This window comes from Oryctolagus cuniculus, chromosome 20 (genome assembly GCF_964237555.1).
Source record: "Oryctolagus cuniculus chromosome 20, mOryCun1.1, whole genome shotgun sequence".
NCBI classification, from domain to species: Eukaryota; Metazoa; Chordata; class Mammalia; order Lagomorpha; family Leporidae; genus Oryctolagus; species Oryctolagus cuniculus.
Window position 1 is genome coordinate 45,513,576 of NC_091451.1, and position 22,301 is coordinate 45,535,876.

General features: G+C 52.4%; 1 protein-coding gene across 2 annotated transcripts in view; it reads left to right on the forward strand.

Moving 5' to 3' along the window:
• Positions 1–22,301, forward strand: part of ZNF839 (zinc finger protein 839) — a 29,511-nt gene that overhangs the window by 835 nt on the left and 6,375 nt on the right. The window contains exons 2-5 of one of the 2 annotated variants that reach the window (XM_051834829.2): positions 5,601–6,392; positions 15,079–15,297; positions 19,988–20,080; positions 20,654–20,788. In XM_051834829.2, coding sequence (XP_051690789.2) covers positions 5,601–6,392; positions 15,079–15,297; positions 19,988–20,080; positions 20,654–20,788 — 1,239 coding nt within the window. Of the gene's footprint in view, positions 1–5,600; positions 6,393–15,078; positions 15,298–19,987; positions 20,081–20,653; positions 20,804–22,301 lie in introns of both variants that reach the window. The other variant, XM_051834828.2, reaches the window with a different exon arrangement.

Genomic DNA, 22,301 nt, shown 5'->3' on the forward strand with positions numbered 1-22,301 from the left:
TGAGCAAGCACCCGCCCTCGGAGGCTCTCCTTCCCGGGCACGCGGCTCTCGGGGGCTAGGGAGCTGGTACTAGAATGCCCGAGCCCCGAGCCCCGAGCCCCGAGCCCGGCCTCCAGTCCCGCCGAAGACCACGTTGCCCTTCAGCGCCGGGCTGCAAGTGAAGGATCGCTCCTCCCCCGGAGTCGCCACGAGAGCTGCTGCGGCCGGAGCGCAGACTCGGCCGGCTGCTCGGGCCGCACCTTAGCCGGCCCTGGGGACGAGGGGGCTGCCCCTGAAGTGTGGGAAGATGATAGGCCCGTCCTCCCCACACCGCACTTCCCGGGGGCACGGCGCTGGCTGCAGCCTCTGCGGGTTTGTTTTCCACGTCTGCAGGAGGGGCGGATCCCTGAGTGAGCCTCTCTCGGATTCTCTCCTGGAAAAGCAAGTGCTCCCCCACCCCCCACCCCCCACCCCCGGACTGCACAGCGCGTGTGAGTCAGGAGCCTGCCGGTGCCACCCATCCAGCCCTGGCACAGCCGCTGCGCTCTGCCAGGCCCCGAGCTGGGCCTCTTGCTAGTTTGGTAGCCACGCAGTAGAGTTTGTGTGTCGGCATTTATGGGTGGGAGACACACTCCGAGTGGCTGCCCCCAGCCCAGCGGGTGTGGCTGCTCTCCAGAGCCCGCGTCCTCCCCGCCGACCGTGGCCGCTGCTTTCTGAAGTCAGTGTGACAGCTTCGGATGAAGGCCCCAAGAGGCAGGTTTCCCATCGGATGGAAGCACACGGAATGAGGCTAGGCAGCGTGATAGAGCTCTGCTCCCCAGCTGACCTGTCGGAGGGTGACGCGTCCTGCGAGCACTCACTCTTGTACTTGTCTGCCGGGACGCTTGGCCCCAGTAGTGCCGTGAGGCCACAGAGGCAAACCAGGTGTGTCCGTGCCCCTAAGGAACTCCTGAACTAACAGGAAGTAAAACATGACCTGGATAACTTGTTTTGTTTATTTACTTGAAAGGCAGAGTGGCAGTAGAGAAAGACAAAGGTTCATTCCTCAAAGGCCCGTGACAACTGGGGCTGGGCCAGGCTGAAGCCAGGAGCCAGGGACTCCATCCTGGTCTCCCACATGGGTGCAGGGGCCCAAGTCCTTGGGCCATCCTCGCTGCTTCCCAGGCACATTAGCAGGGAGCCGGGTCAGGCTCCATCGCAAGCACTGTGGTATGGGATGCAGGCTTAACCTGCTGTGCCGCGGCGCCGGCCCCCCAGGTAATTCTAGTCAAGGTGAAAGCTGGAAATCCCGATAAAGGATCGAATGCATTTAGAGGAAGGGGGCTTATTTCTGGCCGAGAAATGACTCGGAGAGGTGATATCTGACCTGGGTCTGGAAGGGTGGCGCTGGAGAGGAGTCTCTGGTGTGGGCGTGGGGCTGCATGGAGGCAACCAAAGCAGAAAGTGCAGTGGCTCACTGTGGGGGTGGCATGGGGGAGTGTGGACCAGGAGCATAGGCCAGTGGACACCCTCTCGTGGGTCAGGTGGAGGCTCTGCCTCTTCCTGCCCCCTGGAGACATTCCTAGTTCCCGCCAACACATCCCTTCTAGCGCCCATGCATCCGCCTGTGGGTTTTGTTTGTTTTTACATCAACACTGCCTTTTTTCACCTGTTAAAAATTCTCAGCCTTCAAGGCACACCTTGAACAGGGTCTGTTTTGGGAAGCCTACCACACCCATGCTGCTCCTGTCTCCGTCCTTGGGAGCCTTGTTCTCTGTCCTTGGGAACCTCATTTGCTTGCAGAATCATCACTGGAGCTTTCAACAGGCTTCACCCCAGAGACCCCATTCAGCAGGGTCTGCAGGGGAACCACTCAGCACCCCGGGGTGCGGAGAGCTTGGCTACCGTGTTTGTTTAGCACCCAGAGATGCCCAGTAACATTTTGCTGAATGCAGTAACATACAACAAAGTTCCAACGCAAGAATAGCATCCACACAGTAGACTAGTCTGGACTGCAGGTGAATCCTTAGACCAGCTTTGCCACTGTGGTAATCCTTGAACACGGGGCTTGAGAGGGGTGTGGGCGTTCTTCTACAGTGGTCCCCTGGGGCTTCAGTTCCCTGCAGTCAGCGGTAGTCTGCAAATACTGAACGGGGGTGGGCATTTGGCCCAGTAGTGAAGCACGCACAGGGAACACTGGCCTCCACGCAAGAGGCCCGCGGTCTCGTCCCAGCCTTCTGCTCCGTGCTCTCCGGTTCAGATGGCCGGGTCCCTGGCTTTGGCCCAGCTCTGGCTGTCGCAGGAATTCGGGGAGTGAACCAGCAGTGAGGATCTTTCTGCCTTTGAATAAATGAAATGAAATATTAAATGGAAAATTAGAGAAGTAAACAATTCATGTTAAAAAACCTTTAGGGCCGGCGCCGAGGCTCACTAGGCTAATCCTCCGCCTAGCGGCGCCAGCACACCGGGTTCTAGTCCCGGTTGGAGCGCCGGATTCTGTCCCGGTTGCCCCTCTTCCAGGCCAGCTCTCTGCTGTGGCCAGGGAGTACAGTGGAGGATGGCCCAAGTCCTTGGGCCCTGCACCCCATGGGAGACCAGGAAAAAGCACCTGGCTCCTGGCTCCTGCCATCGGATCAGCGCGGTGCGCCGGCCGCAGCGCGCCAGCCGCGGCGGCCATTGGAGGATGAACCAACGGCAAAAGGAAGACCTTTCTCTCTGTCTCTCTCTCTCACTGTCCACTCTGCCTGTAAAAAATAAAAATAAAAAAAACCTTTAGTAAACTAGAATTACATACTTACTCTACTCATCATTAGTTGTTAATCTCTTCCTGAATGTAATTTACAGATTAAGCTTAATCATATTTGTGTGTGTGTGTGTGTGTGTGTGTGAGCAAACAGTACATGTAGGCTTTGGTACTATCCCTGGCATCCACAGGGGTCTAGGAGCAGAGGTGAGAGGGCACTGCTGCAATAGCGTTATCTCATAACACCCGCAAGACCTAAGGGGGATATCCTAAGTGACCACCAGTAAAATGAAACAAAGGAAAGCAGAAAATGGCCCAAGTGCTTGGGCCCCTGCACCCGTGTGGGAGACCCAGAAGAAGCTCCTGGCTCCTGGCTTCTGCCTGGCCCAGCCGCAGCTGTTGTCATTTGAGGAGTAAACCAGCGGATGGAAGATCTCTGTCTCTCCCTGTAACTCTGTCAAATAAATAAAAGAACAGAGAAAGAACATGCATCTTTGTGTTCATGGACTCAAAGGGAATTGCTGGGTTAAAAACACATAAACACATGCATTTAAATTTTTGTTTGTGTGTGTTTTGTTTTTTTTAAGATTTATTTATTCACGCCGGCGCCGCGGCTCACTAGGCTAATCCTCTGGCTTGCGGCGCTGGCACACCGGGTTCTAGTCCCGGTCGGGGCGCCGGATTCTGTCCTGGTTGCCCCTCTTCCAGGCCAGCTCTCTGCTGTGGCCCGGGAAGGCAGTGGAGGATGGCCCAGGTGCTTGGGCCCTGCACCCCATGGGAGACCAGGAGAAGCACCTGGCTCCTGCCTTTGGATCAGCGCAGTGCGTCGGCTACAGCGCGCCAGCCGCAGCAGCCATTGGAGGGTGAACCAACGGCAAAGGAAGACCTGTCTCTCTCTCTCTCTCTCTCATTGTCCACTCTGCCTGTCAAAAAAAAATTTTTTTTTTATTTATTCACAAGTCAGAGCTACAGATGGAGAGGGAAAGATCAATCTTGAGTCCTATGGTTCACTCCCCAAATGACTGTGAAAGCTGAGGCTGGGCCAGGCTGAAGCCAGGAGCCTGGAACTCCATCCGGGTCTCCCACATGGATGGTAGGGGCCCAAGTATTTGGGTTGCTTTCCCAGGTGCGTTAGCAGAGAGCCGGTTTGGAAGTGGAGCCACCAGGACTCGACCGCACTCTTGTGGGACGCACGTTGCAGGCGGCCCAACCTGCGGTGCCACACACCAGTCTGGGTTTTGTTTAAGGATGTTAAGATAAGCAGCCCCACTGTTAGTTATGTTGCCTACGGAAACACACATGTACACACATGTACACACAGCCTCCCTGAAGGGCCAGAGCAGAGGGCTGGGGACCTGTCGGTCAGCAGGAGAGTGGGGTGCTCACGGGAACCGCGGGAGCCACGTGTGCCGGCGTGGACGAGTCACCAGGTGGGGGAAAGTGCTCATCAGGATACAGGGGCTGCTAGCGTGTTGAACAGGCCAGAATCGCATCAAAGCAGAGCTCTGTCTTTAGAGGTAGCTCCGTGCAGTGTAAGTATGAAAAGTGCGTGAGAACGAGGAGTAGCACATTCAGGCTGGGGTGAGGGGAGGGTGTGCGGGCTGGGAGAATGGCAGGGGCCTCACTGGAACTGGCAGTGTTGGCCGAGGTGGGATGGGCAGTAAGGACCGCGGCACGTTGCTCTTTTTGCCTTTTTGGTTTCCAGAATTTAATGAAAAACACCTTTTTAGACATTGTGTATTGAACTGAGTCCAGTTTAGAGCCTAGTACTCAAAACTCGAAGTAGAAACACATGGATAAAACTATAAAGAAGGATTTTCTTCTTTATTTTAAAAAATACTTATTTTCATCTACTCAAAAGGCAGAGTGACACAGAGATTTTCCGTATTCTGATTCACTCCCCAAATGCCTTTAGCATCAGGGCTGGGCCAGGCTGAAGCCAAGAACCTGGAAGTCCATCTGGGTCTCTCATGGGTGGCGGCCCCAGCACCTGGCCTGTCCCTGCTGCTTCTCAGGGTGTGCATTTGCTGTGAGAGCACAGAGGGGACCAGCCCCAGCCCCTGTGACGTGGGGCGCAAGGGGCCCAGCGGCGTCAGGCGCTGCACCACATATCTGTCTTGTGACTAGTGTGTGTGTGTGTGTGTGTGTGTGTGTGTTTTTTTACAGGCAGAGTGGACAGTGAGAGAGACAGAGAGAAAGGTCTTCCTTTTGCCGTTGGTTCACCCTCCAATGGCCGGTGCACCACGCTGATCCGAAGGCAGGAGCCAGGTGCTTCTCCTGGTCTCCCATGGGGTGCAGGGCCCAAGCACTTGGGCCATCCTCCACTGCACTCCCGGGCCATAGCAGAGAGCTGGACTGGAAGAGGGGCAACTGGGACAGAATCCAGTGCCACAACCAGGACTAGAACCCGGTGTGCTGGCGCAGCAGGTGGGGGATTAGCCTAGTGAGCCGCGGTGCCGGACTTTTTTTTTTTTTTTTTTTTTTTTTGAATGATGTAGGAGAGGGTGAGAGCGTGGGCAGGAGGGAAGGTAGGGTTGGGAGCGTCACCATGTTCCTAAATCTGTGTATATGGAATCTGTGCAATGTTTATATATATATGATGTAGCACAGTGCCCATCAGAGGGGGAGTCTGTCACACTGTTAGGTAATTTCGTGAGTCTTAATTCATTTGTATATGCAGATGTTTCTGTACTTGTGTACTAAGTTGTATGAAATATGCCTCCATTGTCAAAAAGGTTTGAAAAAGTCACGAAATAGCACAAATACGATGTGTACAGCATTTGAATGTAAGCTATCTTTTATAATTCAGAAAGAACTTTAATAATAGATTTGCCAATGAGAGCAAAGTTGGGAGATATTTAATGAGCATGATGCTGCTTCTTCTCTTTCCATGTTTAAGCAACTGGAAGCCATTTGCGTCAGGGTGACGTCTGGGGGCGATCGAGATCAGGAAAGGCCAGTGACCGTCCTGGCCACCATCCGGCCCCAAGCAGCAAGACAGGACCAGCTGCCCGTGAGGAATCCCTGCCTGGTGGGGCCCCGCGCCACCAGCCCTCAGCTGCTGAGAGGACAACCACTCCTGAAGGCCAGGCCACAGCCCCCCGCTCCTCAGTTGTTGGTCCAGAGGCCAGTCCCTGCCAAGAGAGCCCCTGGCCCACCTGCAGTAACGTCTGCCTCAGCCAGTTCAGCACATTCATTTATTTCCAACTCACCTACAGAGCATACTGAGAAACTGAAGAAGTCTCTCAAAGTGAAAACGCGTTCCGGACGGATATCTCGCCCTCCTAAGTACAAAGCCAAAGACTACAAGTTCATAAAGACGGAAGATCTGGCGGACGGGCACGTGTCCGATTCTGACGACTACTCAGAACTGAGCGTGGAAGAAGACGACGACCGGCGGGAGAAGCAGGCGCTCTTTGACTTAGCCAGCTGCTCCCTGAGGCCCAAAACATTTCAGTGTCAGAGCTGCGAAAAGTCGTACATAGGGAAGGGGGGCCTGGCCCGGCATTTTAAACTTAACCCAGGCCACTGCCTGGGGAGGTTACCTGAGACAGCCCACGGAAGCCTGATCCAGGGGTGCGTGGCGGCAGGGCCGGTGAGCCTGACCTCCCCAGAGCTGGCGACGCCCACGGAGGAAGGGCCCCTGTCCTGCTGTGCCAGAGGGGCAGAGTCAGCGCACCATGGACTACAGGTAACTTCCTGCCTGGGTGGCAGGTGCATTTTCCTTACATTAACCTTTACCGAATCTGATGGGGCTTCAGGCAGAACCACAGTCATTACAGGGGCCACTCAGTACCCCTGACATTGTCTGCGCTGCTTCCAAAGGAGAGCAGATGTGTGTCTTCTGGCCCTAAGACAGCCGCTAGTTCTTAGGATCCGGTCAGCAGTGGTGCTGGCAAGTCAGCTCGGGGGTGGCAGTCTGTAGCTTAGCTTACTGGAGCAGCAACAGTTACAGGCTACTTAACGTGACCGCTCCCCATGTTGCCCCTTCTGAAATGCCCGCTAGAACAAGCAGGTGTGAGTCTCTATGTATTTGTATTACTATGTCAGCATTTTTTCCCAGAATTTTTTTATTGTGGGAGAGGACACAGCACAAAATTTACTATCATAACCATTATTTTTTATGTTTTTTTATTTTTTTATTTTTTAAAAAACTGTTTTTTAGGGAGAAGGACAAAGAGAGAGAGAGAGGGAGAGAGGGATCTTCTACCCTTCTATCCACTGGTTCACTCCATAGATGACCACAACAGCTGGGACTGGGCCAGGCCGAAGCCGGGAGCTTTTTCTGGGTCTCCCATGTGGCTGGCAGGGGCACAGGCACTTGACCCATCTTCTGCTGCTTTTTCCCAGGCCATTAGCAGGAAGCTGGATCGGAAGTGGTGCATCCAGGACTTGAACCCTGCCCACATGGGATGCCGGTGCTGCAGGCAGAGGTTTAACCTGTGTCACAGTTCTGGCCCTGCAGTACATTTTAATAAGGGCAAGGATGTTCAAGGTTTTTCTGGGAAGTAGATGGAGATTTCCCAGAATCTAGCTTTTCTTCTTTATATTTAAACAATTTTTAAAAATATTTATTTATTTATTTATTTGAAAGGTAGAGGCAGAGAGAGAGGTCTTCCATCCACTCACTGGTTCACTCCCCAGATGGCCAATCCGAAGCCAGGAGCTTCTTCCGGGTCTCCCACATGGGTGCAGGAGCCCAAGGACTTGAGCCATCTTCTACTGCTTTCCCAGGCCATAGCAGAGAGCTGGATCGGAAGTGGATGCAGTCACTGCAGGAGGTGGCTTTACCTGCTAAGCCCCAGCGCTGGCCCCCAGCATCTAGCTTTTTACTTCTCATGTGGCCCAAGTTGTCCTGTCATGGCAGCTGGTGGGTGTGTCATTTAGCAGTGGCTCCTGCCGCTGGAGTTTTGTTTACTAATTCAGTCTCCTTACACGATATACGTTTAAGAAAAAATTACAGGAGGCCACTGTTTGGACTAATCTGCACTGGGCCCCAACAGATTAAGCTAAAATCAAATGGAATCACATGAAATTTTCTTGTCACCAAGCTGAAACTTGACTGTTTATCTCTTTTCTTTCAGGATTAGAGAGATAACAGCCACATTTCCCAAACAGGCCAGGTTTTTTTGTTTTGTTTTGTTTTAAAAGATTTATTTATTTATTTGAATGAGTTACAGAGCGAGGAGAGACAGAGAGAGAGAGGTCTTCCATCCACTGGTTCACTCCCCAGTTGGCCACAACGGCTGGAGCTGTGCCGATCCAAAGCCAGGAGCCAGGAGCTTCTTCCGGGTCCCCTATGTAGGTGCAGGGGCCCAAGGACTTGGGCCATCTTCCACTGCTTTCCCAGGCCACAGCAGAGAGCTGGATCGGAAGAGGAGCAGCTGGGACTAGAACCGATGCCCATATGGGATGCCGGCGCTTCAGGCCAAGGCATTAACCCACTGTTCTACAGCGCCAGCCCCATCAGGCCAGTTTTAATTGGTATGATAAGGAAGTTCCCTCTGCTTTAATCCTTACACACAAAAAAGGTAACCTGAAGTAGCCAGACTTAACCCCTCAGTTATTTTTCTACTGCTCTGTCTCCTAGTCCCTACCTTAGAAAGAAAGTAACTTTGTAATAATCAATCTTTTTCTGACTTATATTTTCTTCCCCCTTTTCTGTCTATAAAAACCAACATCTTATATTTTATGGAATGAAGTGTTGCCCCCGGTTCTAGAATCAAAAATAGACGAATAAGAATGTTTAAGCTAAATTTTGTAATTTTTTCCTTTGACAAAATTACAAATAACTATTCAGGTTTTTTGTTTCTTTGTGATTTAGTCTTGGTACATTCTGTGCTCTAGGAATGTGTCCATTTTGTCTGTTATCTGTTTCCCAGATGTGCAATGTGTAGTCCTCCCTCTTGGTCTCTTCCCCCTCTTGGAGTCTGTCAGGATAAAATGGGTCTGTGCTGCTCGTCTCTTGCGGACTGATTTGCCAGAGACAAGAACTGATGCTAATGCTAGAAAGACTGGTCTATTCGAGGCTGGTAGTCTTATGGGAACAGTAGACATTTTTGTCTTAACAGTGCTTTTCCCAATTTGTGAGCTGGCAGGAGGGCTTATTAAAGGGTGAAAGGGAAGTGGGGGAGGTTAGGGTAATGATGGACTTAGCCGCAGATTCCCAAGGTCAGTTCCCATGCCCAGCTTGACTCTTGACAGGTGGCTGAAAGGAAAGGCCACTACGAAACACACCAGACACTGGAGGAAGGGAAAAGGTTTATAGTCGGGTGTGGGGAACTGACAGGCTGCCTCCCCGAGCACGAGAGAACAGCAGCAGCCTGTAGGGGGGAATAGGCCTTCTGTAGCTTTGCAGAGGTGAGGAAGTAGGAGCAGCAAATCCCACCAGGGTGGGGGTGGAGCTGGTGCTCGTGATTGGGCCGTGTGGTCACCTGACTTCTAGTAAGCAAGGCTGGCTTAGGAAGATGGTGCCATTTTACTAATGTGGTGGTGCCTAAATTCCTGACCAAGTAGCAGCCACTTTGTTTGTTTGTTTGTTTGTTTAAAGATTTGTTTTTGTTTATTTATTTGAAAGTCAGAGTTACACAGAGAGAAGGAGAGGCAGAGAGAGAGAGAGAGAGAGGTCTTCCATCTGCTGGTTCACTCCCCAAGTGGCTGCAATGGCTGGAACTGTGCCAATCCGCAGCCAGAAGCCAGGAGCTTCCTCTGGGTCTTCCATGCAAGTGCAGGGGCGCAAGGACTTGGGCCATTTTCTACTGCTTTCCCAGGCTACAGCAGAGAGCTGGATCAGAAGTGGAGCAGCCAGGACTCGAACTGGTGCCCATATGGGATGCTGGCACTGCAGGCAGTGGCTTTACCCAATATGCCACAGCACCAGCCCCAGTGACAGTCCTTTTGACAGTAGCTTCCTTATCTGATTCTAGTTAGTTCCTGAAATTCTTTTTTTTTTTTTTTTTTTAAGATTAATTGAAGGACACGCAGAGAGAGGTGAGAGAAAGAGAGAGCAATATCTTCCATCTTCTGTCTCTGGTTCACTCCCTAAACGCCCGTAATAGTCAAGGTCTGGGAGCCAGGAACTCCATCCAGTACTCCCACGTGGGTGGCAGGAACCTAAGTACTTGGGTCAACTTCTGCCACTTTCCCAGGCACATCAGCAGGGAGTTGGGTTGGAAGTGGGGCAGCCAAGACATGAACCAGCGTTCATCGCAGACGGCAGCTTAACCTGTGGTGCCACAATGCCACCCCAACCCCCCCCCCCACGCCCATGTTCATTGCTTAATGCTGTAGGAGCACTAGTGTAGAGATCCTGTTTGAGATGAGGCTGAGAGGCTGTGGACAGAAACGGACAGGATCGGGCCGGCGCCGCAGCTCACTAGGCTAATCCTCCGCCTAGTGGCGCCGGCACACCGGGTTCTAGTCCTGGTCGGGGCGCCAGATTCTGTCCCGGTTGCTCCTCTTCCAGGCCAGCTCTCTGCTATGGCCCGGGAGTGCAGTGGAGGATGGCCCACATGTTTGGGCCCTGTACCCCATGGGAGACCAGGAGAAGCACCTGGCTCCTGCCTTCAGATCAGCGCAGCACGCCGGCCGCAGCGGCCATTGGAGGGTGAACCAATGGCAAAAGGAAGACCTTTCTCTCTGTCTCTCTCTTTCACTGTCCACTCTGCCTGTAAAAATAAATAAATAAATAAATAAAAAAGAAACAGACAGGATCAGCAAACAGGTTAACAAGTTTTATTCCAGGGCAGAATATGAGTGAGCTAGGTCTGGGATTCGCAAGCCCAGCTACTTTCAATGAGTTCTGAGAACGATTCTAGCCAGAATTCATGTGTTACACAGGGGCGTACGTCGGTGTGAACTGAGACAGTGGCTTTGGGGGATATGATTGGTTAAAAGCACCTTTAGCACCAGAGAGGGTCGGAAAAGGACTGCTGGTTAATTCTAAGAAGGGCATTTCTGGGAATGGGTAAGGGACAGATGGACAAAGAACAAAGGGTCACTCAGAGTTGCCCCAGGTCACTGAGACCTAACAGACCTCACAGGCACATCACCCCAGCCACGTTGACCTGACTGGTAAGATTGTTAACTCTTGCAAGGCCGCTCCAATAACTAAGACAAAACAGACCCCATATGCATATCACCCAAGCCAGACAAAGCTGGGAGATATGCCCAGTAGCTCTGTCGAGCCACTGCTCAGATACAGCAGTCAGCTTTTTAGGGACACATCCTCTCATGGCGCAACACACCTGGGTGTGCAGAGGACTGGAGCCAGGCCCTCCGCCTGCAGAGCCCGCACTCTGGACCAGGGTGCCTCTTTCCAAACGCTCTGTGCCTCTTGGAGCTGGCACAGCCCCCGCTTTTCAGACGCCGTTCTACCTGTCTTCAGTTGTTCTAGGGCCAGTGACGTGGGGGCTTGTGGGGAGCAACTGGGAGGAACTCGACTAGACTAAGTTACTGGAATTAAGACTTATTCTATGCATCTGCTCTCCCACAATATGGCGCTGGGAGAGGAGGAAACAGCTTCTACACAGCTGCCTCCAGTTCAGCCAATAAACTGTAGGACCTGCTCCTGATTGGAGGAGAGCAGCGTACTCAGCGTGTGGGTAGCAGAGTTGGGATTGGTGGAAGAGGACTATAAAGGAGGAGAGAGACAACATGCACCAAGAACACCTATCTGAAGGAACACCTGTGCAGCCCCCGAGAGAGCCAGCCGGCGGTGTGCCGCTCCCCCGCGGAAGTGGGGAAAGTGGTAGGGGGAACCGCCCTTCCACGGAGGTGGAAGGGACAGTAGCCAACCCGGGAAGAACCAGCAGCAAACCCGGGAAGGGCCGAGCAGACAAAAGAACAGCGCAGGGTCCTGTGTCGTTCCTCCACGAAGACGGGGAGCGACAGGGGCTCAGAATGTGCCCCCCACAGGAAGAGCTTTGAGCAGGAGACGATGAAGAAGCGGCAGGTGCAGAAAGCTCTGCCCTCCCCTTATTTTCCCGGGAGCAGGACCAAGACCTACAAAACAGATGCATGAGAACAGAAGGTGTCCTGGGAGAACAAGTTAGCCGCTGAGGGCAGCTTTCGACCCTCAGTGGCCGGAGACGGTGTCACTGGTACCGCTGGAACAGAGGGTCTCGTCTCCTCTTAGGAAAAGAATTCAGAGGAGAGACGGAGAGTGACGATTAACTTCACTACGTTTAATGTGGGAGTGCCCCTGACAGGCTAGAGGGGCAGACTGGCAGAAAACCGAGTGCCGCCTCTGAGTTCACACTGCGGTTTTATGGGTGCGGGGCAAGCTTCCCTGCGGCTCTTCCTCTCCCGAGAGGTTGCCAGGAGGAAAGCTTGCCTGGTGTGATTGCTCCCCGCCCACGGGCGTCACTACACAGTGTTACCCAGTTGAAAGGCCCCTGGGCGCTGGCCAGCGAGACTCCCCTGGGATGTCCCGGGGCGGATTATCACTGGACCGGAGATCCCCGGGTCCTGATCTCCCCCACCATGTTGTCAGGAGGGACTTGATGTTTAAACGTCTGGTTGTTTCAGGCATCTAGGTCTCTCCTCACTCAGCTGTACAAATTCTCATCTGCCTGGTTTTCTTTTTGCTTTTCTTACACACCCACACACCTACCCCACACGGGCCCTTGTGTTTCTCCTGGCAAACAGCAATACCAGAGGAGCCTGCGTTACATTAACCAGCAGTGCGGTCCAGCCTCGGCCAGTTGCCTCCCCGCAAGGTGGCATACCCTCTCACAGGGGCGGAAGGTTCTTTCCCTTCTTGACTCTCTGACAGTTTACTGCCCTTTGTGGAAGATGGCATTTAAGTGGGAATTCAAAGCCGCTTCTTGGAGAACTACTCATTCTCTGGGTGTCTTCCACGTAGATATAAAATAAACTTGTTTGTTTGGCCTTGTTAACCTATGCTGGGTAACAGCGATCTGTTTGAATTAAGAGCCAGCGGGGGTTGTTTTTCTGCTGCAGTAACCATGGGGCTTGTCGTCCTGGACACTTTGAGAGTGAGAGGGTTATTGTTATCCCTGGGGACAACAGGCGTGCCCCGGGCTGGCTCACACCAGGCTGCCTGGCACTTTCCACTCCTACAGTAGTGACACTCCCACCGTAAAAGCAATTTCTGCACATTTGACTTCCTGAATGCAGGCCTCTGGCCTTGGGAAAGGTGCCATCCAGACGGCGGGGAAGCCCTGGGGTCCAGGGGCTCTCTCCCTCAGCTGCTGAGATCCGTGTCTCTCCCTTCCCTTCCTCCTTAAGTGTCTGTGCTCCCTGGGAGGCAGCCAGTGATGGCTGAAGCATCTGAGTCCCTGCCACCTGCATGGGAGACCCAGGGTCCAGGCCACACCCAGCTTAGCCTTGGCCATTGCAGGCATCTGGGGAGTAAACCAGTAGGCAGAGATTTCTCTCATCTCTCTGCTTCTTAAATGCATAACTATAGGTAGATAGATAAACACTAGTAAAATTAATAGTAGATAAACTGAAAAAAAAAAGAGAAAGAGAGAAAAGACCTTGCAAATCCTTTCTGGAGGCAGAAAGTAGCGGCTGCCTAGGTCTGGGGGAGGGAGGAATGGGGAGTAACTGGTTATGGGTACAGTTTTTTCTGAGGGTGATGAATATACGCTAGAATTGCTAAGAACCACAGAAGCTGGGGCTGCCCCGGTACAGAGCCAGGCACTGATCTCGGGCCAGTGAAGTAGGCATTTATTGCAGTGCACAGCAAGGAGCCCGCCGGCTGCATGTGGGGCTCCCAGGCTTCCCCAGGGAGGAAAGGCAGGGAGCTTTGTGGCTGAGTGCTGGGGCTTTTCCTTCCTTCCTTCCTTCCTTCCTTCCTTCCTTCCTTCCTTCCTTCCTTCCTTCCTTCCTTTTCCTTCCTTCCTTCCTTCCTTCCTTCCTTCCTTCCTTCCTTCCTTCCTTCCTTCTTTCTTTCTTTCTTTCTTTCTTTCTTTCTTTCTTTCTTTCTTTCTTTCTTTCTTTCTTTCTTTCTTTCAACAAGCAGAGTTAGAGAGAGAGAGAGAGAGACAGAGAGAAAAGTGTTCCTTCTGTTGGTTCACCCCCCATATGGCCACTACGGCCGGCGCGCTGTGCGATCTGAAGCCAGGAGCCAGGTGCCTCCTCCTGGTCTCCCATGCGGGTGCAGAGCCCAAGGACGTGGACTATCCCCAGCTGCTCCACTTCTGATCCAGCTCTCTGCTATGGCCTGGAAAAGCAGTACAAGATGGCCCAAGTCCTTGGGCCCCTGCACCCACTTGGGAGACCCAGAAGAAGCCCCTGTCTCCTAGCTTCGGATCAGCGTAGCTCTGCCATTGTGGCCATCTGGGGAATGAACCAGTGGATGGAAGAACTCTCTCTGCCTCTCTGTTATTCTCCCTTTCAAATAAATACATACATACATACATCTTTTTTTAAGAAAATAAAAGATTTGTTTTTCTTATTTGAAAGAGGGAGAAGGAGAGGCAGATAGTTCTTTCATCCACTGGTTCACTTCCCAGATGACTAAAACAGCTGGGGCTGGGCCAGGCTGAAACTAGTAGGCAGGAATTCCATCCAGGTCTCCCATGTAGGCAGGGACTCGAGTACTTGAGCCATCATACACTGCTTCGTAGGCACAGTAGCAGGAAGCTGCATCAGAGGAAGGGCAGCCGGGACTTGACCTGACACTATGACATGGACCGCCAGATCGCATGCAGCTGCTTAACCCGCTGCGCCGCGAGCCCATCCCGTGGGGTCTCTGGAAACCTGCTCCACGGGTGCACTGGTGAATACTGGCGGTGGACTCTCGGTCACCGCTTCGTTGGTGGAAGAACGGCCCTTCTCTCTCTCTCTCTCTCTTTTTTTTAAGATTTCATTTATTTGAGAGGTAGAATTACAGACAGTGAGAAGGAGATATGGAGAGAAAAGTTTTCCATCCGCTGGTTCTTTCCCCAAATGACCGCAGCGGCCGAAGCTGGGCCAATCTGAAGCCAGGAGCCAGGACCTTCTTCCGGGTCTCCCACACAGGTGCAGGGGCCCAAGGACTTGGGCCATCTTCTACTGCTTTCCCAGGCCACAGCAGAGAGCTGTGTCAGAAGAGCAGCTGAGACTAGAACTGGCGCCCATGTGGGATGCTGGTGCTGCAGGCGGAGGATTAACCTACTGAGCCACAGCGCCAGCCTCAAGGGGCCCTTTTTCTTGCCACCCTTCTTTGTGGGAGCCACAAAGGGGTATTTTTTTTTTTTTTTTAGGAAAAATAAGCGGCATTGGTTGTAGTTAATGTGTCTGGATTAAAGAGGAAATAATTTTGCTAGTTTCTTGTTTTTTAACTTACATTGTTTTGCTTTAAAATTGTTATGCTGGTATGTAAAACATTTATTTAATTTTGTTTTGGGGTGTGCAACACTGTCTAGAATGGGCAGTCTACAGAAGCTGAAGAGGTGCTGGTGACTGAGCCAGAAAGCAAAAGTCCTGCAGCTCTTCTGGGATCACAGACACACCTGGGCTGTGCAGGAAGTGGAGACCCCGAGACTCCAACAGAGCCCAGCGCAGCAGAGGCCGGTGCAGCTGTCCTCCCGCAGAGCAGAGCAAGGGGGCAGCGGGCGTCGAGGGGCCGAGCCGAGCTCCAGCAGGTGCGTCCCTCTTATAGCTCGGTCTTGAAAGCTGCTTCGGTGTCGGGGTATGTCGCTTTCACTGCTGGTTTCTGAATGTAAAAGTGAAATACTCGTGGCGTGGGTGAGTGACCTACCAGTCAAGATGCCTGTGCCCGCATCCAAGTGCCTGGGTTCGAGTCTGGCTCCACTCCGGATTCCAGCTTCCCGCTAATGCAGACTCTGGGAGGCAGCAGTGAGGGCTCAGTTGTTGGGTTCCTGCCGCCTGCATGGGAGACCTGGATCGAGTTCCCCGTGCAGGCTTTTGGGGCTATTGTGGGCATTTGAGGAGTGAACCATTGGATAGAAGCTCTCTCTCAAAATTAAATTTCTTTAAAAAGGATGCCACAAAGTTTTTTGGTTTGTGTGTGTGTGTGTGTTTTAAGATTTATTTATTTATTTGAACAGGAAGTGACAGAGAGCTTTCTTTCATCTTACTGGCTTATTTCCCAAATGGTCTCAATGGCCGGGATTGATCCAGGCCAAAGCCAGGAGCTTGGAGCTCCATCCAGGTTTCCATGCAGGTGGCGGGGTCCCAAGTAGGTGGGTCATCTGCTGCTGCTATCAAGGAGCTGGCCTGAAAGCAGAGCATCTGGGAGTTGCCATGGCGCTCCAATATGGGATGCTGGCATTGCAGGCCACAGCGCAGTGCCCTGGTCCACAACATTGGCTTTGACCATAAGGTTTTAAAAATGTAAATTTGAAAAGCATCCAAGAGTCAGGTGTAGGGCTGGTGCTGTAGTGTAGTGGGTAAAGCCGCCACCTGCAGTGCCAGCATCCCATATGGGCACTGGTTCGAGTCCTGACTGCTCTACTTCCGATCCAGCTCTCTGCTATGGCCTGGGAAGGCAGTGGAAGATGACCCAAGTCCTTGGGCCCCCGCACCCATGTGGGAGACCCAGAAGAAGATCTTGGCTTCGGATTGGTCCAGCTCTGTCATTGTGGACATTTGGGGAGTGAACCAGAGGATGGAAGACCTCTCCCTGCCTCTCTTCTCTCTTTGTAATTCTGACTTTCAAATAAATAAAATCTTTTTTTTTTTTTAGAGGCAAGTGTTTGGCCTAGCAGCTAAACCATTGGTTAAGAGCCCCACTTCCCACGCTGGACTGCCTGGGTCAGATATTTGGCCCTAGCTCCTGACTCCAGCTTCCTGCTAATGCAGACCCTGGGAGGCACCAGGTGATGGCTCAAGTGACTGGGTTCCTGCCACCCCCATGGCAGACCTCAGTTGTCCTGCTGTTGCAGGTATTTGAGGAGTGAATCACTGGATGGGAACTTGCAGTCTGCATTTGTGTTTCTCTCTCAAATAAAAAAAAATAATCTTTAAGAAGTACCCAAATTTTTAAATAAAATAAATCTTAAAAAAAAGAAGTACCCAAATTTTGTAGAATAAAACAAACAAACATGGGGCCAGCCTTGTGGCGCCGTGGGCTGAGCTGCTACTCAGGATGCAGCATTCCACACTGGAGTGCTGCTCACTGGTGAAGTATGAGTTTAATGAGTTCCAGGATGCCGTTCCTGTAAATGACTCATGAGATTACCTGTTTGAAATGCCACAGGGCCTCTGGTGTGGCTTCAAGATCTTGTCTTTGTTTGTTTGTTTGTTTTTTGACAGGCAGAGTGGACAGTGAGAGAGAGAGAGAGAGAAAGGTCTTCCTTCCGTTGGTTCACCCTCCAATGGCTGCTGCGGCCGGCACACTGCGCTGATCCGATGGCAGGAGCCAGGAGCCAGGTGCTTCTCCTGGTCTCCCATGGGGTGCAGGGCCCAAGCACCTGGGCCATCCTCCACTGCACTCCCTGGCCACAGCAGAGAGCTGGCCTGGAAGAGGGGCAACCGGGACAGAATCCGGTGCCCCGACCGGGACTAGAGGATTAGCCTAGTGAGCCGCGGCGCCGGCAAGATCTTGTCTTTGTAAGAGCTGGGGTAATTATAGCCCGAGTTTACTGGAAGCAGCTCAGAGCAAACAGACATGCTTTCTGTTTTCATAAGAAGCTTCAAGGTATCCAACACGTGTTTGGGGTTTTGAACTTTAGAGACCCCATTCCAATTCCCTAACCATAGATTTATTAAATTTCAGTGGATTGACTTAGAAGAGTTGAACCCTAAATTTATCTAAATTGTCTTTGGCTAGAACATATTTAACAGCCAGGTGAATATCTTAAAGGAGCAGAAAATATGTTGAGAGAGCATGAGATGAGTTCGATAGTCGGCAAAGGAGTGGCTCCCAGGCCCAGGGCCTCCGAATTCTCCCAGAGCGGGGAAGCTGCCTGAGGTCAGTGTGATGTCGTCTGTTCTAGCAGCACACTGCTCCCACCTGGGCTTGTGTCTTGCTAATCCTGGATGCCATGTTTTAGAAGCCAGAGGTAAGGTCATCTTTGATTTGATCAGTCTTTCAACACTCAGAATAGTCAGCATTTATGAAGCACTTTCTGCATGCAGCCCCATCCCCAGCAGACCCTGCTGGTGGACCTCATCTCATTTATCCCTAAGAACTGAAACATAATGACCTCACGGGTGAGGACCTTCCGACGCAGAGAGGTCAGATCCTACACAAGGTCACTCCCAGGTAGGAGGCAGGCCCAGATGTTGAATGCAGGCTCTCCGGTGTCTGGGGTCAGTGAGGCCTGATCCTCTTGGACATCAGTGCCTCTGAGAAGGGGAGACCATCAGCTGGACTTACAGGGCCACAGCAGATTCGAGGGCCATTCTCAACTCCTATAAATGAAAATTTCCCCCAAAATGGACATTAGCTACACATTTCCTGGGCATCCATCAAGTCTTAGATCCTGTTCTGGGTTCGGAGGATGGGCAGTATGTACAAGGTAGCCTTGGCCCCTGCTCTCAGGGCACTAAGATGACAGTCAAACCAGTTGATCAGCAAAATGGTGAGGGCCACTGTCACTAAGCTCAGCTAGAGTTTATGCCGGTCACGGCAGGGTCTTACATTCCTACCTTCCTGAACATCTTACAGAGTTGAAAATCAGCTGGTCATCTTTTTCTCAGGGTTTTTTATTTCCTTTTTTTATTTAAATATTTATTTATTTGAAAGGCAGAGTTATTGAGAGAGAGGGAGAGACAGAGAAAGATCTGTCCATTGGTTCACTTCCCAAATGGCCAAAACATGCTGAAGCCAAGAGCCGGGAGCTTCTTCCAGGTCTCCCACGTGGGTGCAGCGGCCCAAGCACTTGGGTCATTCTCTGCTGCTTTCCCAGGTGCATGAGCAGACAGCTGGATCAGAGTGAAGCAGCTGGAACTTGAACCGGTGCCCATATGGGATGATGGCATTGCAGGTGGCGGCTTTACCCACCCGCCTTCTTCTTCCTCCTCCTTCTTTAAAAATTTAATATTTTTAATATTTATTTATTTGAAAGGCAGAGTTACAGAGAGGCAGAGGTCTTCCATCAGCTGGTTCACTCCCCAAATGACCGCAATGGCCAAAGTACTCTTTTTTTTTTTTTTAAAGCTTTATTCATTTATTTGAAACTCAGACTTACACAGAGAGGAGAGGCAGAGAGAGCAGTCTTCATCCTCTGATTCATTCCCCAATTGGCCGCAACAGCCAGAGCTGCACTGATCTGAAGCCAGGGGCTTCTTCAGGGTCTCCCACGTGGGTGACAGGGGCCCAAGTACTTGGACCATCTTCTGCTGTTTTCCCAGGCACATGTCGGGAGCTAGATCAGAAGTAGAACAGCCAGGACTTGAACTGGCACTGTGATGTGGGATGCCAGTGTCACAAGCAGTGGCGTAACCCGCTGTGCCACAACAGCAGCCCCTAACTTCTGTATCTAAGACTTGCTCAGCTTTCCCCAGCATTCGAATGCTTTTCTTGGTGACCCTGGGTGACCTCCTTCATCCTCTTGGTTTCCGCAGGCTCCCTTGTCTCTGCTTCCTGCCCAGGTTTCTCTGGAGCCTCAGATCTCTCATTTTAAACCTCTCCACCTGGTGTCCTGGGAAATCCTCCACTTTCCGTGGCTGAGCGGAGCCCACGAATGCTTCCTGCTCACGCTTGAGTTGTCCATGGCTGCTTCATCTGCCACTCTTGACTCCTTCACTCACCTCTGCCCATGTCCTGTGGTCACTGAACCCCAGGGACTGTGCCCTCCCTGCCAGTCCCCCCCCCGCCCCCGTTGTCATCTGGGTCCCCTCTCGACCACTTGCTGCCTGTGGGGCTTCCCCATCTGTTCTCTGCACCATCGCTAGCACTGTGCTGCCACCTATAGGAAGAAATCTAAACCCTCGGGCCCCACTCCCCTGGCCCAGGTTCCCCGAGACCTCATTTGGCAGTGCCCCAGGAGCCACCTGCGGCCTCACTGCTCTCTCTGCACCTGAGCCCCGACACTCACAGCTTATTCCTTGGGGCTCCTGGGTGGTGCTCCCTGCCGGGGCAGGACGCACGTTTCTTCATTGCTGTGTCTCTGGGGTCTGGTACCCAGGACCCAGTGCTTGTTATGGGACACGCAAACTTTGAACCCAGAATTGATCCTGGTATGTTGTTAACGGGCAGACAAGTGAGAGACTTAATAAAGCAATGTGTTTAACGTCACCTAGTTGCTGGGTTTTGGGGGGACTTTCTGTGTTTTATATTCTGTGTTGTATCCACTTGTTAGCTCTTAGAAAATTCATGGGAGACTTTTGACTATGCCAAGTGTTTTTCTTTTCTTTTCTTTTTAGCTTCTGCAGCAGTGTGACCCGGAGGACCTAGTGGAGCTGGCTCTGCCCCAGCTGGCTCGGGCGGTGACCCTGTATGAATTTCTCCTGATGAAGGTAGGGGGAGGCCGTGACCTTGTTTGGGAAGCCATCCTTCCCCCTTGTGTTAGGAGAGCCAGGCCATTGCGGTCAGTTCCCTGTGGGTCATGCGTCTGTGCCTGCTGCAGTGGCCAGGGCCTGCATGGCCAGGTCTCTTGGCAGCCCGTTCGCCTCCCCGTTGTCAGCTTTTACTGTACGAGGCGGGAAGCTGAGGCCAGCTGGGGCCTGCCCTGGTCCGGGTCAGCCCAGCCTCTTGCCCTCTGAGCCCACCCGTCAATCCAGCTCGGGCACCCCCCCACCCCGTGATGTTGGCTTCCTTCAGCAGCCCCAGGCCCAGCCTGCCCCGTGGCCTTTCTGCTCTCGCTCCTGCTGCCTTGGCCACTGTGGCCATCACCCCAAGGGTTGTTGGTCTTCTGGCCTGCTCCTCCCAGGGCCAGACTGGTCTCCCGGGCAACAGTGGGTGCCTGGGAGTGATACTGATTGGCTGCTGAGGGGCCAAGGAACTCGTATCCTTACACTGTTTAAATTTCTCGCTAGATTTCCCATACCATTGTCTCAGGCTTAAGTATTTTTTGGTCATCTTTTATGAAGGTTGAAAAGGGCCATCTTGCAAAACCCTTTTTCCCAGCCGTCTATAAGGAATTTGAGGAGCTGCATAAAATGGTGAAGACACTGTGTCAGGATTACCTGAGTGGTTCCAGCCCAGGTCCCCAGGAGCCCTTGGAAGTAAACAACGATGCGGTAACAGCCTCTGGGGTGGTGCTCCCGTTGGGGTTAGCATCTGGGGATGGGTGGGGGTGGGGGTGGGGTGCTTTCAGTGCTGACGTCCCCCGTCAGCCACTGTGGCTGTCGTCCTCATCAAGTGAAGGGTCTTTCCCTTGACCTGAGAGGAAGGAAGGCTTGTTCTAAGCCACTGCTGGAGACCCCACGCTCCTCCCGCTCACTGCTGACCGCAGCTAACAGCTTAGGGACCCTTTTTTCTTCTCCTGCAGGTTTCTGGGAGGGTCCCTCAGAGGCCAGCATTTGTCCTCTGAGGGTGTTTTGACACAGTGCTCACTTCAGTGTCATTGTCATTGCCACACTCCTTTAGCTATGTGGGGTTAATAAGTTTGGACTGATGTGGTTTTGCGTGCTTTGGATAAGACCCTGTGCCTGGTGCAGCCTGCGTCGTGTGGCGTGTAGACTGGTGTAGACTGTGTGGCGTGTAGACTGGCCCCACTGTCTGTGTGCCCCCACACGCTCGTGAGAGGGCAGTGCTGAGTTAAATCATCCTCTCACGGCGCTGCCTTGTTCACTTAAAAAAATGAGCGCGTCCACAGTGAGCAGCGTCCGGAGGAAGGCCAGGCTGCCTTCCTGCCCTTCCCATCACAGCACACTGGCAGGTCTGCTCCCCCGACCGAAGGCCCAGCACCTGCAGTGGGCGCTGCTGCCGGCTGTAGCAGCCGCTCCTGGGCTGCACGGAACACAACGTGTGTTCCTCTTGGAGTCGCTGATGGGAGGTTCTTCCTTGATTGTCATTGTTAGTTGAATCCAAATTCATTATTTAACCTATTCCATAATGAACCTTTGCATTTTATTTTATTTTATTTTTATTTTATATAATTTTCTTAAATTATCTATTGTAGAAATGTGATAGATTTTTTGCTAAGCCTCACGTACAGGGCCCAATTCACAGGAGTCACCTGTATGATTACTTTTTAAAGAAAATTTATTTATTGGCTGGTGCCACGGCTCACTAGGCTAATCCTCCACCTGCGGCACCGGCACACCGGGTCCTTGTCCTGGTCGGGGTGCCAGATTCTGTCCCGGTTGCCCCTCTTCCAGGCCAGCTCTCTGCTGTGGCCCGGGAAGGCAGTGGAGGATGGCCCAAGTGCTTGGGCCCTGCACCCCATGGGAGACCAGGAGAAGCACCTGGCTCCTGCCTTCAGATCAGCGCGGTGCGCCAGCGCGGCCATTGGAGGGTGAACCAACGGCAAAAGGAAGACCTTTCTCTCTGTCTCTCTCTCTCACTGTCTACTTTGCCTTAAAAAAAAAAAAAAAAAAAAAGAAAGAAAGAAAGAAAGAAAGAAAATTGAATTATTTATTTGAAAGAGTCACAGAGAGAACAAGAGAGAGTGCTCTTCTATCCACTGGTCCACTCCCCAGGTGGCCACAGTGACCAGGGCTGGGCCAGGCCAAAGCAGAAGCCAGAAGCTTCTTTCAGGTTTCTCAGTTGGGTGGCAGGGGCCCAGAGAACTGG